The following is an 18,773-nucleotide window of genomic DNA, read 5'->3' as shown; positions in this document are numbered from 1 at the left end:
CCGAACGTTACAAATATGTTGTCAATCAAGAAATCAAGCATCTTGATAATATCGGTTTCAGAGAATTTTTTGTTTGAATCAGAGTGATTATTTACAAAGTATGATTTATCCCTCCCTAAGACAAGATACTTGTATCTACGTTGGCCATTCTTTTTTATGAAGCAAAGTAATACCAACTCTTTCAATTTGTCTTTTAGTTTGAAATGTGGAATACTTGTGTACAGAGTAGAAAAGTCAAATGTTTTAATACTGTTACAAGATGAAAGAGAGTTAGATTGTGTGTACTCTAAAAGATCTTTGGAATTTTTAAGTATCCACATCTGTTTAACTTGTGTAAACAAGACTCGTAAGTATGTCGGAAATATTTGTTATACAGCTTCTTTAAGAAATCGGATTAGCCAATAAGACAATATGTATGAGGAAGGAATAACAACCAAATTATAAAATAACTGATCATCATTTATTTTCCGACGAATAAAGATGCTAACTTAGGTTTTACAAGAGATAACGTCGATGGTTTGATGTTTGAATTACATCCGTCGTCATGGCAACAAAAATGGCATTCATGAACATTGTGATTGTTAACCATTCCGTATTGTGTACAATAATCTAGCTTGGCAGAATTATTGGTCCATTTTGCATGGCATGTTTGTTCTGTAACACATCTGTAACACAAGATAAAACTATTGCAATATAAACTAAGCTATTGTTTAAACGAAAAACATCAATTCAGACGACGACGATTGGACATTTCTCGCATAAATTCACTGGTATGAAGGTATATGCTTTTTGAAATCTTACAAAAAAGAGATGCATAATAATGCATAAAAAATATCCGAATTTTCTTCTGTTGACTGTAAATATAAAAGTTTATTGACTCAGACTGAACATTGTACTGAAACTAACACGAAGATTGCAACTTTTTTGGTCAAAATTGACATTTCCGAAATTATTTTTTTTTATCAACTTGTTATTCTTTGAAATCTCCTTTTTAATATGCTCCTTAAATCTATTTACTATTGGGAGGTTTTTTGTTTATAAAATAATCGACAACACATTTTTTTATGGTCAAACACGGATGGATAAAAGAAGATATAATGGTACATGTAACGATGATTTTGCCTCTAATGACAATATTCAAGTTTGAATGTACTAGTAAAGGTATAAAGCGAACTGTACAAACCCTTTGAAAATATGTTCTTTGCCAAAATTGTCAGTTAAGACATCCGTCATGCAAAAATCTTGACCTGTCTGACATGGTGAAGTTAAATTACGATATACTTCATCTGTAGAGCAAGGGGTTAGGCTATCAATGTTTCCACATGTATGACATTTAGTCTGTGTCGCTGTACTCGGATTTGAAGTGGTTACTGATGAGGTGGATTGTGCGTTTAGAAGCGGTTGATGTGTGGTTATTGTCTTTGTTTTCAATGTTGCTAAAAAAAACATGTACATTTTATGTTATAAAACTTTAGAAAACTTTTGTGTTTGAAATACAGTTTTAGTGTCTTATAGTTTAGTATTCCTACCAAATATCGGTGGTCTCTCCGGGTTTCCTCCACCAACATAAACTGACACCACGAAATAGCACTACAGTGTGTAAGTGGCGTTAATTACACTAATTAATTAATCAGTTTATTCTGATATAATTTTTAAGTTTCAGTTCACCAACTTTACCTATATATTCTGTAATTTGCTACATATATAGGCACATGTAGCGACAACATATACTTTACCTATATATTCATCACATTTGTTACATGTCTTGGCACATGTAGCGACAACATATACTTTACCTATATATTCATCACATGTGTGACATGTCTTGACACATGTAGCGACAACATATACTTTACCTATATATTCATCACATTTGTTACATGTCTTGGCACATGTAGCGACAACATATGTATGTGCAGTAGCATGACAAAGGCTGGCTTTATATAGAGCGCATCTGTTATCATTATCTACACATAATGGGTTCTCAGTTGTCTTCACTATAATAAAAAAAAAGTAAAAGTTTGATAACAATATTTGTATCATTAAAGCCAACAAAGGAATAACAGTAAAGTAAATGATGAGCACTCCGGCGAACATTTTTTCTTTTTCTTATCTGAAATCATGTTATTAAAGCTATCTACTCACAATTTATCGTTAAATTTTATGATGTAGTTTTATAGATTATCGTTGGTTATTTCAACGAGATTGATGTTCTCACTTGAGCCGGCACGACGAAAGTGAGAAGAGCAATCTTCTCACAATTTATCGTTAAATTTTATGATGTAGTTTTATAGATTATCGTTGGTTATTTCAACGAGATTGATGTTCTCGCTTGAGCCGGCACGACGAAAGTGAGAAGAGCAATCGAGTTGAGATAACCAATGATAATCTGTTTATCGCTATTTTACATATGAAGACGTTTTCCTTAACAACGGCGCGTGTTCCCTTAGTTTCTAGCGATAATGTTCATACCATTCGATTGACTCCGTTTTCATATCACTCGTCTCCGCTGAGAAAGGAAATTATCAGTCAGCAAGATCAAAGGAAGAATTCGTAAAATAGCGATAATTCTTTTTATCGCTATTTTGTGCATTTTTCCTTTGGTCTTTTTTTGTGATAATTTTTCATATCATGCTACTCGCTTGAGATGGAAAATTATCGCTAGAAACTAAGCAGGCACGTGGCGATACTAACGAAATTGACATGAAATTGACAACTTCTTCATAAATAAAATAGCGATAAACAGATTATCATTGGTCATCTCAACTCGATTACCTTTCTCGCTTTCGCCGTCCCGGCTCAAGCGAGAAAGTCAATCTCCATGAGATGATCCTGAATGCTGGACTGGTGTAGTGATTGTCGTACTTTTAACTAATGTAGTACTGGTAGTTGTTGTAGGTCTGATGGTTTTGGCCGTTGCAATACAATTATCTCTTTTGCAGTAACAGGGTAGCGTATGTGAAGAGCATCCAAATGTCACCTGAAGAGATAAATAGTATTTTGTTATTATAATACTTGATAATAATAGTCTGTTAGATTTAAAAATGAACGAATACTCAAGCCTGGTAAAAAAAAAACACAAAAATGTCGCCATTCACCTCCAAAGCTAACCAAACCTTTTAACAGATCTATTCAGAAGGGATATATTTACGATACTGTTGTAAGGACATGAAAATGGCATAGTTTGAAATTAATATTGATTCACTAATAGGGTTTTCGGAAATAAACGCACTTTTTCTAAAACCAGTTGTAGCCATGGGTTATGTTCTTCTCATATACGTTACGATAGAAGATACTTTTAACAGGCGGAAATGTGCTTGATTTTCATATGATAAAGAAATATTTTTTTCAATCGGTTAAATTAAGGTCTGGAGCTGGGGCCGGTAACAAGAAATTTTTTAAAGAGAGGTCGTAAGTATTGAATTGAGGGGAAGATATTAAGATCATTTTAAGATCATTCAAAGAGTGTAAATCAAAGCTCCCTCAGGTTGTTCGTGGATCGGTCTTATTTCCCCCTTAAGTTGCATCGTAATAGTTTTCAAGTTACGAGTTCTTAATAATTTTCTCACGTTTCCGTTTTTGGTTCCTCGCAAAGAAATTAGAATCACCTTAAATGAATCATCAAAACGTTTTAATGAACGATAAAATGCGCATAGCAATCAACTACCCATTTAACCTAAGGAAAACAATTCTGGCCTCAGACTACCATTACATTGTATTCTTCCCCTTTGCCACAATGCTCTTTTTGATAATTAAAAAAATTGCACCGCTTCAAACATGAAATAAATTTAACTGCTTATATAAAACGATTATTAATTTAATAAAATATGCTTGTCTCAGGACAGTCAATCAGTGCTTTGCGTTTTGGGTGTCCTATTATTCCAGGCCAATGGTAGGATTTTAATCTTGTATAAATGACGTATGCTTATTTTTCTATCCTACTTTCATTTCGATCAAATCACTATTATAATGGTTTCCTTTAATAAATTGTTATTTTGATGGAGAGTTGTCTTATTGGCATTCATACCACATCTTCCTATATCTTTTCACCTAAAACAATATTTTTTGTCACATTTTGAAAGCCTTCTAGAACAAAAAATAAAATCACAAAAAAACTGAACTCCGAGGAAATTTCAAACGGAAAGTCCCGCACCAAATGGCAAAATCAAATGATAAAACACATCAAACGAATGGATGACACTTGTCATATTCTTGACTTGTTACAGGCATTTTCAACTTCAGCATGTAAAAAATGGTGGATTGAACCTGGTTTAAAACGCGAAACCGCTCACTTTTATGACAGTCTTATCAAATTCCATTATATTGATAACAATGCGTGAACAAAACGGACACAATAGGCAAAAATGTCACAAATAGGTGTATAACAGCAACACGAAACCCACTAAAAACTGGGGATGATTTTAGATGATCCGGAAGGGTAAGCAGATCCTGTTCCACGTGTGGCGCCCATCGCGTTGCTCATTATATTACGAAACCGGTAAATAGTCTAATTCGTTAGGTTACATTCGTGAAGAGGGAATGGAACTGTAGTTACGACATAATGAACATATCCGATATCATCTGTATTTATGGATATTCCATAAACGGTCAACCAACTCATGATGGCTTCAGTAAAATTTAAAAAGTGATGATTTCAACTTCACCATCTGGAACTCTTGGTTTAAAAATGAAAAAAGTTACAAATTTCTCTATGCTTTAAATTTAACACTTCTCTCAACAAGCCAAAATTGTAATGATTTACAATAAAGAGAAACTACCATCATCCACACACATGGCCTAGAAAACACTGATATATAATTTCTTATTCAGATGAATAAATATTTAGGATAAAAAAGTTTTAAGGTTCACGTATTATTTTCTTATTCTAATATAAACAAGTGAATGTACGACTAAGAGTAGTCGGGACCACTCTTAAAAAAAAATGTCAAGTGAAGCTATTGCGAATTGTTCTTGGTACACCCCTAAGTTGCTAAGTTTGTTTTAAGATCACTTAATAACTGACCAAAATTTAAGAATAATTTTGTGTTACCGGAATTAGTAAGATCGCTTTATGGTAGACGTAAGAATCGTTCTTAAATCATGCGCTTTTTCAAAACATTAAGGGCTGTTAATCATTCTAAGATAGGTCTGAGGTTGTGTCTTGTTACATTCTTAAATCTTTAGACGCCCTTTCGACGTTCGTAAGACATAAGAATGTTTCTTGTTACCGGCCCCTGGTATGTTAGTAGCTGCTACTAGTCCGTTGTTAATGTATGTAGCATTGTCATTTTGAGTAGTTTCTTCTTTTAACTATTTTGACATCTGATTCGGACTTCTCCTAAACTAAGTTTTACTTTGCGTATTGCTTTGTGTTTGTTTATCCTACATTGACTAGAGGTATAAAGAGATCTCACTAAACATGTTTATCCTACATTGACTAGAGGTATAAGGGGTTGAGATCTCACTAAACATGTTTATCCTACATTGACTAGAGGTATAAGGGGTTGAGATCTCACTAAACATGTTTATCCTACATTGACTAGAGGTATAAGGGGTTGATATCTCACTAAACATGTTTATCCTACAGTGACTAGAGGTATAAGGGGTTGAGATCTCGCTAAACATGTTTATCCTACATTGACTAGAGGTATAGGGGTTGAGATCTCGCTAAACATGTTTATCCTACATTGACTAGAGGTATAAGGGGTTGAGATCTCGCTAAACATGTTTATCCTACATTGACTAGAGGTATAAGGGGTTGAGATCTCACTAAACATGTTTATCCTACATTGTCTAGAGGTATAAGGGGTTGAGATCTCACTAAACATGTTTATCCTACATTGACTAGAGGTATAAGGGGTTGAGATCTCACTAAACATGTTTATCCTACATTGACTAGAGGTATAAGGGGTTGAGATCTCACTAAACATGTTTAACCTCGCTGCGTTTAGGCGCCTTGCCCCTAGTAAGGAGCCTCTGGTCTTTGTTAGTCTTGAATGTTTGGTTGTTTATTTTTATTATTTTAGTTCGTTTATATGTTTCGGAGTGTTTTGTGTCGTTCATTTTCACTGAACCAGTACACATTTGTATTTAGGGACTACATTGTACCTGCAGTCCGCTTCCAAGTGCGGTATTTTATCGCTGTTTTAAAGACCCATATATGGCTTTGAGCTGCTTGGTCGGGTTGTTGTCTCTTTGACACATTCCACATTTCCATTCTCAATTTTTTTTTTTTGTAATTTGTAGAGAACTGTTTATTGTTTTTTAAAGAGCTCGTCAGATTCACAAAACTTAGACAGTCTTATTTACCAACCAATCACCAGCGTATTACTTTGAGATTCGATGTTTTGGTACTGACATGTTTTGATATATGCTCTCTTTTTGCTGTCAATAGATAAAGATGTAATTTAAAAGAAACACACCTTTAATTAGTACCTCCAACAAAATTGACCTCAGATGAATTATGTAATTCTTTAGGGTTTTTCTTAGTTAAAAACCTCCTGAAGTGTATACATGTGTATGTATAAGTATGCACCCCTGGCGTTTAAATTATTATGTTTGAGAGTTCCCTTTGAAGTTAGATATATAAAAGCGCTTTGGACGCACAAATATAGAGTGTCATTTTTATTTACTAACTAATATACACATGTACCATTCATGGTGGAATGTTAGTCTCGGAGGGAACCATTATTTTAGTTCGACACGGACATGATTTTAACATATTTTCTAAAATAATTCATTAATAAAGTACACAGACACTGATGTTCCCTCTACATTGTTTGAATTGTCTTTTTTATTGTTTGCTTGACGTCTCATTTATGGAGACCGATATTTCTTTTATTAAGATTTTGTTATAATTATTTGATGGATTGTAGAAATGTTGAGTGTCTCTATTATAAATTTTAAGAAAAGAAACATAACCTTTGTATCCAATTTTGTTGGATCTTCCATGCATCTTCCTATTGGACTACCCCCTCCGTCTTCAACGTAACAAATCTGCGAAGGATATTACTACAGATACAGTATACACAGAAGCTAAATGTATAAAACGACAATGCTATATCACATGCTACCTTTTGTACCAAATTCTATTTAATGTTAATTTTCCAGTTTTGTTTTTATCTTTTTAAATTTTCTTAAATATAAGGATCCAACTCTCGCTGGCAAAGTTGATATTATATATATTTATATATTCTATTATTAATGTGCTTTTTACCGTATAATTCCTAACTTTGCAACGGATTTACGCATTCCTTGTTTCCAAATGTTCAGGTTTGAGAAGGTAAATCCAGGAAAGCACTTCGGACGCCATTTTACATTTTTAGTGCTTTTTTCATGTTTTCTTTGGTTTCCTTGTTGTATAAAAGTGTTGTTATGACCCCTACAAGTTTTCCATAATAAATCCATGTACATCTTTATATGTTTCAATATTTATATAAAAAAAAAGATGTGGTATGATTGACAATGAGAGAACTCTCCACAAGAGACCAAAATGACACAGAAATTAACAACTATAGTTCACCGTACGACTTTCAACAATGAGCAAAGCCCATACCACATAGTCAGCTATAAAAGGCCCCGAAATGACAATGTATTAGTTTTAAGATCACATTGACATCAAAGCCTCAACTACGAATCGACGAATACGTTATTTCTGCAATATTAATGACCGACTGTTTAAACTTGTCAATACATATGATTGTTACTCTGAATGCCCCAAGATGTACTGTTAACTTACACGATGGCATTAGCTTTACTGTCATCGCAAGTAAGGGATTTTGAATTGATTATTTGACATTAGATATAGATCTTGTTAGTCTAAATATTGTATTACCTGGCCAATGGAACAGCGAGTTCCCAAGCAATCAAGTACATGACTGCTTTGGGTCGAAACAGCACCATTTGCCAATGCACGAAAATTTTTAAAGAGTCCGACTGAAATAAATGTAACGGTTTTCAGTTGTTTATGGTAGAATCATTATCGTAGCATCTATATGTTACATATTCTTAGCATAGATGCTGATATTTAAGTACATTCAATGTTACAAAAGTTTCAAAGTGTGTGATGAAGTAAATGTTGTAATGTTTATTTTTAAAACAATGAATGTGTTTGACAATGAACAAAACATGACTTTAAGTACGAATTATTTCAAGTATAGACTGGTCAGTTATACAAACATCGTATCATATTTCTTCCTAGTTTTTAAGTAAGCAAATTAAATCTAAATGATTTATGCTTATACTGTAAAGTAATGATTTTTATACAACTAGAATGGTTGAAGAAAAGATTAAATTTGTTTAACAAACATATGAAGTTGGCCTTGCCATTTGTTAATGTGTTTGTTCATAAAGACAGGAATCTCGTTAAACATAATTATCTGAATTTTCAAGTTCCTTAATAGATTTTTAGCTGATAGCAGATCTTGTTATAGTCTTTGTTACTTTTCTGCATCACTTGTCTAGAATCAATTGAATTCAATGAGACTGTCATACAAGTGAGAGGTTTGCTAGCTAAAAAACAGGTTTAATCCACCATTTTCTACATACGAAAATGCCTGTACCAAGTCAGAAATATGACAGTTTTTATCAATTTGTTTGATGTGTTTGGACTTTTGATCTGCCATTTGATTAGGGACTTTCCTTTTTGAATTTTCGTCGAAATTCAGTATTTGTAATTAAATATATTCATATTTCTGACACTTGTAAATTATTTTGTAAAATCGAATGTTGGACTCTAGAACAATATTGATGATTGTGTGTTGGTTCATTGATATATGCCTTAAATTTATTTGTAACTCCTTTGACTGATAAATTATTCAACTACTTCAGTTAACATCTTACAATAACTTACCTAATTCAAGCATGCATTTCTCATTGTCACAAAAGCAACTTAAGTCTGCATTGCCTTGATTAAGATCTTGAAGCAGTGTGTGTGCGCATAGTTGTATTTCCGGTGCCTGTAACCAAAATACCATTTTTTCTTATATAATTTAAAATGAATTTAAACTTGAAATCTATGGTTGTCACTCGTAAAGCATGAAAAATGGACCTTTCGGAGCACATGTGTTTATCCCTGGTCGTATTTATAAGTGTAATTTTAAATATACAAGGTATGGTTCGTTTGGACTGTCTTTTTTCCTTTTGTCATTGTTTGAATTTGGTCATTGCATTGTCTGTTTTCTTTCGAGCTTTAGTTTTTAAATGTTTCTTCTCTCTTGCTTTATTCTAATAAAGATGCTCAACACGTGGCAATAACGAAGGAGGAAAAGACTTGTTTGGATCAGTGCAGAATAATGTGTCCTGTAGGATGTAGGATGGCATGTATTCATGCGGACTGTTACCTTGTGATCTAGCTGATTATAAATCCGGCTCACCGTGTCTGTCTTAAACAAGACTATTGGTTTATTCATATACACATTCATGGATCTACAATCTGTCGATACCTGTATCTTGGCAGTGCACAAGGTCTTGTTTTTCTCTGACTGTTTATGAAGTCATAACGCTAAATTCACTGAATGTTGGGTGTGTACTGATTAATAATTTAGTCTTAGATGCAAGATTTTTTTTTATTAGTTGTTAGTGGCTTTGAACTAAATTAGCTGTTAGTTACTGCGAGTTCTCTCATATCAGTCCTTAGTGGGATTTTTCAGTTTTTGGGATATATAAGTACCCGGCCGCGTCTACTCTGTGTTTTTTGTTAGACGGATTTCTATTTGTACAAATCTGATTAGTTAAGCCTTTTTAACTGATTTTTAAAGATCTTTCTTACTTTGTACTGTTACACCAATGTCTCTGGTTAGGGGAATGGTTTGGATTTCATTAACATTTTAAAACCCGACACGTTCTATATGTATGTGCCCGTTCCCAAGTCAGGAGTCTGTAATTCAGTGGTTGTCGTTTGTTTATGTGTTACATATTTGTTTTTCGTTCATTTTTTGTACATAAATTGGACCGTTAGTTTTCTCGTTTGAATTGTTTTACACATAGGCGGATCCAGGGGGCCCTGGGGGGCCCGGGCCCCCCTTTCTTTGGAAAAATTTGGTTGATTATATAGGGAATCATTGAAGCATGACTGGAGCGGGCCTCCTCTTAGGTCAGTCAGCGGGCCCCCCTTAAGAAAAGTTCTGGATCCGCCACTGTTACATTTGTCATTTCGGGGACATTTACAGCTGACTATGCGATATGGGTTTTGCTCATTGTTGAAGGTCGTACAGTGACCTATAGTTGTTAATTTCAGTGTCATTTAGTCTCTTGTGGGGAGATACCACATCTTCCTTTTTTATGGTCAATATGTATTTACATCAACTTGTTTTCGTCCTGAATGTGCATTTAATTTGCCGATGAACACACCTGTTCATTATCATCATAATACTCATTCCTTCAATTTATTGTTTTATATGTGTCTTCTCTAATTGTTTTATTTCATTTGTAATCTCTTGCCATTGTTGTTCAAAGGATTTTTTGTCTAGAATATAATTATTCTTGTCCTATGCTAAATGAAAATCACGGCAGAGGTTTTGAGTTTTGACACTGTTGCAAATATAAAAATATTAGAAAGTATTTAATATCTTACATGATGTGGCATTCTGTAGCAGTATCCTTTAGTGTCCGAGTTAAATATACGTATCAAACACACCTAAAATAGAAGTACTAAATAAGTTCAAATAAAACTTAAACTTTGAACATATAAAATAAAGATGTGTTTTGTTTGAGGATTAACTATGCAATGCAATATTTCCTTTTATATTTAGAGTGCATCTCTTTCTTACCCAAGTTTTGTGAACGTTGTGTGCCGTTTGTTATCATGTGTTTAACGTTAAGATTTAAAAATAGAAACAAACGCATCGTTTAAACAGTGTTTACTGGACCTGTTTGAACTGTCAAAAATGTAAACAATCTTATTTCGCGGTACAATAGCTTCTGTAGAAGATGTTTCAGACACACATGACACCAATTCATATATATTTTTATTGTCAGTTCTTTATCTCCATCAGATGAATGTAAAATAGAAACACTGAAAGAAAAGAGGGCATACATTTATACCTAATAATACATAAATTTGTGTAATTGTTGACATTGTTTTTAATTATGACAATCAGGATTATACCTCTTTTTCTTTCGGCAGAATCATTCTTTTTATTGGGTAAAATATGAGTAGATAATTGCCTCAATGCCAATTTGAAAGTAAGAAAGAAATGCAGCATTTGTATTAACAAACGATGAAGACAAACTGTAGATTAATTTTTAGTGAGTGTACAGTTTGTCAAAATTTATGCAAAATTTGCAAAAGTAATGTTAGAAACAAATGATCCTATACGTGTGCTCGCTGAACCGTTTGTGTCATTTGTGCTAGAAAAAAATGCACTCTTATAAAAAATGTCCGCTTACAAAAATTATAGGTTTTGAATATGATTCCACAAGGAAGCTTTCAAACCAAGAAATCTAAATGGTGAAGTTGAAGTCATCCCTTCGTAAATTTGACGGACGCCATCACGAGTTGGTTGACCGTTATGGAATAACCGTTTCACAGATGATATCGGATATGTTCCTTATGTCGTAACTACAATACCCTTCCCTTTTCACTAATGTGACCAACCGAATTAGACTATTTACCGGATTTGAAATAACATAAGCAACACGAAGGGTCTGTGTTTTTATTTTTAGCCATGGCGTTGTCAGTTTATTTTCAATATATGAGTTTGACTATCCCTCTGGTATCTTTCGTCCCTCTTTTAATATTGATCATTTCTGAAAGATGTTCTGATTTTCTGCAAATTTTGAAGGTGCATATAGTTTCACTTGATTTAATTTCATATATTACTAGTTTTTGGATAGAAAATACTACTCTACACTTTCAATGGAGTAAAGGAAAATAGTTCCGAAACGGAAACTATCACTAAACGGAGTTTGATGAGCAACGCGAGGGGTGCAACGTGTGGAAAAGGATCTGCCTATCCTTACAAAGGACTTGAAGTTACTCCAAGTTTTTGGTGGTTTTCGGGTTGCTCAGTCTTTAGTTTTCTATGCTGTGTTTTATGTACATTTGTTTGTCTGTATTTTTCTTGTTTCCCCTTTTAGCCAAAGATAATGAACCAACTATATTTTGTGCTTTACCAAGTGAATTAAGAACATATGTTGTCGTTTGTTGTTTTCTTTGTTTGTATGTCTATTTGAATTGTTAGAGAACTCAATTGTTGGTGATTAATTTATTGCGATCTATTGCAGTATCAAAATACTTAATTTTGTGTACAATTAAAATAATAATAATAATATAAATGAAAACATTACATCACCATGTTCACAGATGTCTCCAAAACATCTGAATGGAGTTTGGTGTGCCACACATACGCCGACAAACGCCACAAGGACTTTAAAAAAGGTAAAGTACACATTTTACATAAGAATGTCTACTTCAGCTATTCAATCATTTAATTTACTGTAAGATATAATATTATTCCTTGCATATAACGGCATTTTTATAATTATTTATTAATATTTCTTTTAAGAATAGAAAATTTATATTACACTTATAAATTACTATATGAAAATAAAGCAATCATTATAGATTGTCTTTCGGATACCAATTGATTCAGTTTGAAAACTGATGTCCGTCGATGTAAAAAAATATATCATGAACAATTTTCGGAGTCGCTTTTAACCATAATGTGTGCTGGTGAGAAAAAAAAGTATGAATATATTGTAATGAAGAGAAGTAATAGTTTTCGGTGTAGTTTGTTATTAAGTTTTATCAAATATTTTGTCACAATATATACATTTGAATTGTTTATTAAAAAAAAATCATGTATTTTATCTATGTTTTAATATTTGTATTCGAATAGATTTTGATTAAAAAAATATTATCTTGAAGCTGAAAAGGATACATCAGTGAAGCTCAAATCATAAACGTTAAAATACCAAAATAATGTATGACGCGGAAGAGCCTTGCAAACCCAAAATTCGAATAGGTTTTCTAAAATTTTTACAGCCAAGGTGAACAACCTCAGAATTAAAAACAGCAATAAATATAACTAAACAGAAAATGGCGAAATTATAATATTAACCCACATCTCATTCATCGTTAATTAGCTGGTAATGTGTTTAATCTTCGACATAATTTAGCTAAACAATATACTGAAAGTTTGATTTCTTTGTCATGGTAAATAATCAAAGTGTAATGATAAACCCCTATGGTAATGCTCCTGTAAATGTTACATTTTCAGACACATTAGAACATTTTATAAAGACACGTAATTACTTAAAATCCAGAATCGGAAATGGGGAATGTGTCAAAGAGACAACAACCCGACCATAGAGCAGACAACAGCCGAATGCCATCAATGGGTCTTCAATGCAGCGAGAAACTCCCGCGCCTTCGCAACAGAGAACAATATCATTAATACAAATGTTATATCCTACCGAATGTAATATGCGGTATAACTCCGAATGTAGACATCATACATATGTGGACCTTGAATATAACATATATTTCATATGGCGATCAGATAGAGATAACGGTATCACTATTCCTCATTCGTATGTCATTAAAGTTCAAAGAACTGATATGATATAAAACACCCTTAGTGTAAACCAAACCAGCTGTGTTCACGAGGGAGTTGGAGGTACAAACTCACACCAAAAAAAAAACCCATTCATTATATAATTGACAAAACCAGAAACCAGAAACAGAACCGTCCTTTATAGCTTTAACTAATCCCAATATAACAACGAAGCCTTTACAAAAGTAGAAATGTTACCTAGTTCAATGTTGGCATCCTTGAAATAAGAAGTCTTCGGAGAAAAACCACTACATTTGTGTTGGACTGCGCCACATACTCACGTATCTTTTTCCAAGGTAAAACTTAAAGAATCAATTGTTATATCACATGAAGAGTAGAAGCTGACAACCCTTCCGGAACCTTTAAATACCTATAGAAACTGGAAGATGGAATGGAATTCCTAGGGACGAAAGAAAGTATCATCTCTGCTCCTTGTCACTTGGAAATCAATTTCACTATCTTCATGTGTTTGAGTGCTAGTCTGTCATTTTTAAAATTATAAGAAATAAGCATCTTACAAAAAAATACCAAAGGTGTCTATGTGTCGATAGAATAAAAGGGCTGATTTCGTTCTGCAATATAAAAGTTATGACGAATTTATCACTTTTCATTCGAAAATTAGTCAAAATATTGTAATTATACTCTCAATAATATGATTATGTTAACATTGTTCTGTTGCCACCATATAGCCATACGATTATTTAGTTTTGCCTCTTGTTACACTTGTATATTATGTGTCTGATTTATTTTTAAAATAAAGTATATTGTTTGCCCTGTTTATAATTTTCGAACATAGTGTTTTTAGGCTGTTGTTTTTCTTGTAGTCTTATAATCTTGATTTGTTTGGCATGTTTTAGTGTTGTTTTTTTTTTGCAACTAACGAACAATTAATGTTCCTTTGGGAATTCACCGCCATTGTTTTGCTGTCTCGTGTAATTTCTTGATATTTTAGTCTTTTGGTGAATTTGGCGTTGTCTTGATAATGCTGTTCTAAATTTAAGCCAATTAGTATTTTTATTTTGAAGTGCTTCTATCATGTCTGTTTTGCAGGTTTAACTTTAATTTTCTTATCCATGTTCAAGGTTTCTGAAAGCAAAAGTTTTTACTTTGTCTATAGAATAAGCACTATTTGCCCTCCAAAAAGTCGATGGATGCTGTCGCTTGCATATGTTGTTTTTGTGGGGTTTTTTTTATTGTTAATTGTGTTTTTTTAAATGTCATGAATCTGTCTGTTACTTCGTTGTTTGTTTCATATTTTGTCAGGTTTTGACCATTTATTGCTGAAGGTAAGGATTTGGATGTTTTACGAAGATTACACCGGATTGATTTTCCTTTTGTTGAAGATCGTACAGTGACCTATAATTACTAAAATTCATCTCCTATTATTTTTTTTCTCATTGCCAGTACACTACATCTCCTCTATACATATGTGACTTAAATGATACTGTTACAAAATGTTCACTTCATAATTTTAATTCAATTTGAGTGTTCAATATTTGTTTTATTCTTTTATTTACATACATGTAGATTGATTCCTATGGTTGTAAAACACACACATTACCGTACATGTATATGATTAACCTAGGGGTAGTAAATGGTTTGTAAAAGTGTCTACAAGAAGTCAAATTTAATAGCACATCCGGTTCGGTATTTTTGTCATATCAGGACATCTTTTCCAAAATTGGCAAGAATAATTACCATGTGGACTTTAATGTACTGCATATACCTCAAGTAAACAGGCGCCTTAGATATGATACAGATATTGTTTTTAATTTATTTTTTTTTAGAGTTTAGAGATTATTTAGAAGCTAAGGTTTCAACTTTCTTGAACAAAGACGACGTTAGATGGACTTGATTTTTCTTTTTGTATCTCTTTTTTACATGTCGTAAAGTACTCATACGTCTTGGGTTTCAACATTATGGGTTTCTGCGTTCCTAATGCGGTTTAATTCCTCTTTTCTAATGCATTGCTAGCATTGTTTGTCATAATTAGGGTATCTACTTTAATTCAAAGACTGATCTGAATACCAGATTCAGTTTGTGAAACTGGTTTGTAAGCCATAATACATTTGTACGAAGTCTTGTATTTTCCACTTGAATATTATTATTAGTAGATTGTATTGTCATGCATTGTGTAATAATAACGCCTTCTCTTCGCCTGGCATCTGACCCCACATAAGAATATTTGACATGTTGTAAAAGTAACGCCTTGACATTAACTGAACGTTGATAACCTGGCATGATCTCATAAGAAATGTGGTACAACATTTTTGCATTTTCAATAGTTTGACATTGAATACCATCAAATATTATCGAATAGACATGAAAAGAGTACCATCTGAATGAGACAACTTTACATCCGATTCATAATTTGGAAAAAAACCATTACAGGTAAAAGTACGGCTTTCAACAAGGAGCATTTGCTCACACTGAACAGCTTATATACAAAGTCTTTTATATGGAGATTCTTGATTCGCTGATAATTTTGGCCTATTGTCATTGAAAGTATTATTATTACTGTTCTTACATATTTTAGTTGAACAGTGACATAACTCAATATGACCGATGTCTTCCGTCGTTCGCTGTTTTTTTCTTAATTATAGTTTTAACTATGCTCTTTTCAGAAATCTTTGGCAAATTCATACAATTTATTTTGTATACGTTGTGGATGATTCATTTTGAAATATTGCAGTTCTGTAAATTGTAGAGAATTAATCTTTTGAAGTTCCCGATGATGGATGAATGATGCCCTTTTTACCGTAAATACATGTAAATATATGTAGATCATTAACCTTTCCAATTAATGAATACTAAAAAAATGGCTTTAGTATTCTGATACAAGAAATATTATTTACTTATTTTACGAAATTTGGAAAGAATGGTGCTTACATTGTTCAATTCGAAACACTTGTTATATGCAAACTGTATTCAGTGATATGTAGTACAAAACAGGCCATTTCAGACTTTTATGGGGTTCGTGTTGTTTATTCTTTAGTTTTCTATGTTATGTCATGTGTACTATTATTTGTCTGTTTGTCCTTTTTAGTTTTAGTCATGACGTTGTCAGTTTTGAACTCATATGTCGGCGATAAGTAGACAAAGCCATGGCTTAAAAAGAAGAAAATACCTATGGCAAACAATAGCACATAAAACACATCATGGAAAACTAAACACTGAGCAACACGAATTCCATAAAATTGGGGATGATCACAGGTGGTCTGGAAAGGTAAGCAGATCCTGCCCAACATGTCACACCCGTCATGTTTCTCGTGTTATTACAAATCCTGTAATAAGGCAAACTCGGTAGATCACATTCGGGAAATGGTACAGACTGTAGTTACGACATAAGGAACATATCCGTTATCATCTGTGAACTATACAAATTGAAAGATTATAGAACTGTTTTATAAATATATCAACGCAATTGAAAAATTATAGATTATTGGATTTTCACTAATCCTTTTATGCAAGTTGTTTTTGGCGCTAACGAAATGTCAGATGGCTTAAAAGTGAAGCACCGTAACCATGAAAACCTCTCTGCCAAACAGGCAGAATTTAACTTTATGAATTTTTCAAACCAGAATTGTTTCTTTATCGGTCTCTGACGTGACTACCGGACTTTCACAACAATAAAAATACACTTCAAAGAAAACCAAAGATTGAGCAACTCAAACCCCACTACATAGGTTATGTAAACACGAGTGGAACATTTATATATATATAGTGATTCTGGTCGTAAATGACGTTAGATATAACAGAACGGTCAACAAAGTGAAAGATGATTCCGTTAAACTTTCAACTTTACTATTTGGAACCCCTAATGCAATAATGTCTTCGTAAGAAATGAAGTTTCTATAAACTCGCTATCAAGAAAAAAAAAAATAATCATCACAGGAAAAATTATCCCTGTAATATCGTATCAATTCTGTCATGCAGTACTCCACATGCCAGCAATGATACAACAAATACACAGAAATGGGAATTTCGCAATACAAAATTAAAATAATCTTTTAACTTTAGTTAAGTTCTCAACCGATCTTCATAATCAATTTGTACATGGTAGCCAAAATACAAAGCAGAATTAATGAAGCAAACGTCTTTGATGTTCCAATATTTTTTTATATGTGCAGAAGTCCATAACAATATGAGTGTATATTAACCAAATTTATCATATACTTAGTATTGATATGATAGCTTTTGTATATGTGTAATGAGCGGAAGTACACAAGCCATAATTTCCCACCCGGGCTGATAACCCATATCAGGGGCATCTCGTGCACAAAACCCATAATAGTGCCTCTCGTGCAAGTTACTTCCGGTATATCCGGTATCGGTTGTTTACTTTTCCATTGTGACGTCAGATATTTTTTATGACGACGTCAAAATTCACGGGAAGTTTTGTGGGGATAGTTTAGTACTTGCTCACAAATGCCATTGACAATTATGAATCATTTTAGTACAACAAACATGGAGTAATAATGATCATAAAACTCCTCCAAATTTTCAATGTTTCAAAATGCCTCTAGGAAATGTTACCATACATATATATGGAGGTAGTGATGCTGTTGTTGGACAATTATATTATATTTGATTCATAATTTAACTTCTTTATAAAGTTTTTGACTGTTTTAGTTATTGCATTTGTTTATTTGCCTTACATAAAACTATTGTCGGAAGTATATGATAAAGCGATTAATACATGGCCTTTTCCATATCAGCCTGGGTATCATCCCTCGACCCATATCAGCACCGCGACTCCGTCTCGGGCTGATATGGGGGTCTCGGGATGATACCCACGCTAATATGGAAAAGGCCATGTATTAATCTCTATGTAATTAATGAAGTTTAGATAGGAAGATTATATGATATCAAAAGAATTCACTAAAAGTGGTCGCACAAATCTCATAAATCTTACTAGAATATATATTTTTGGATCGCATGACCTCCGTAAGGAGAGTTGTCTTCTTTGCAGGCAATATCCGCCATGGAACTCCAAATACAGATAAGTTGGCTGTCACTATCGAGATTGTAATTGTGATTGCTGATCAAATGACTATATATATTCTTGTATCTATATATTATAACCGCTAGTGGATTTAGACGCGTACACTGGATATAGGGGCTTAGTTTGTGTTTTGATGTGTATCTTTCAGTTTTGTCCATTGTAATATTTCAGATTAATGATATATTTTTGGAAATCTCTGTTTTATTAAACTT

The 18,773-nt window shown here is 33.1% G+C and overlaps 1 protein-coding gene across 2 annotated transcripts; it reads right to left on the bottom strand.

The window, feature by feature from the left end:
• Positions 1 to 438: 438 nt before the first annotated feature.
• On the bottom strand, positions 439 to 13,529 carry LOC143063322 (uncharacterized). Of its 2 annotated transcripts, none has more exons than XM_076235395.1 (10): positions 13,417 to 13,529; positions 12,289 to 12,368; positions 10,574 to 10,636; positions 8,852 to 8,957; positions 7,835 to 7,935; positions 6,922 to 6,996; positions 2,835 to 2,980; positions 1,857 to 1,999; positions 1,184 to 1,436; positions 439 to 665 (listed from the first exon to the last, which is right to left on the bottom strand). In XM_076235395.1, exons 1-10 carry the CDS (start codon positions 13,454 to 13,456, stop codon positions 461 to 463), a joined length of 1,212 nt encoding a protein of 403 aa, XP_076091510.1. In that variant the 5' UTR covers positions 13,457 to 13,529; the 3' UTR covers positions 439 to 460. The 2 variants fall into 2 exon arrangements, with proteins under 2 accessions (XP_076091510.1, XP_076091511.1); XM_076235396.1 differs by having other exon boundaries at positions 1,857 to 1,997; positions 2,866 to 2,980.
• Positions 13,530 to 18,773: the final 5,244 nt, after the last annotated feature.

This window comes from Mytilus galloprovincialis, chromosome 2 (genome assembly GCF_965363235.1).
Source record: "Mytilus galloprovincialis chromosome 2, xbMytGall1.hap1.1, whole genome shotgun sequence".
In the NCBI taxonomy this organism is placed as follows: Eukaryota; Metazoa; Mollusca; class Bivalvia; order Mytilida; family Mytilidae; genus Mytilus; species Mytilus galloprovincialis.
The sequence above is the reverse complement of the archived record's forward strand: the minus strand, read 5'-3'. Positions and strand labels throughout refer to the sequence as shown.

Coding starts and splice junctions, on each gene's coding strand:
- LOC143063322 (XM_076235395.1), bottom strand. CDS start 13,456: ATGATGTCTACATTCGGAGTTATACCGCATATTACATTCG. Junction 10,637..12,288: donor ACATCTGTGAACATGGTGAT/GTAATGTTTTCA, acceptor CTTCTATTTTAG/GTGTGTTTGATACGTATATT. Junction 1,437..1,856: donor CAAATGTGATGAATATATAG/GTAAAGTATATG, acceptor TGTTTTTTTTAG/CAACATTGAAAACAAAGACA.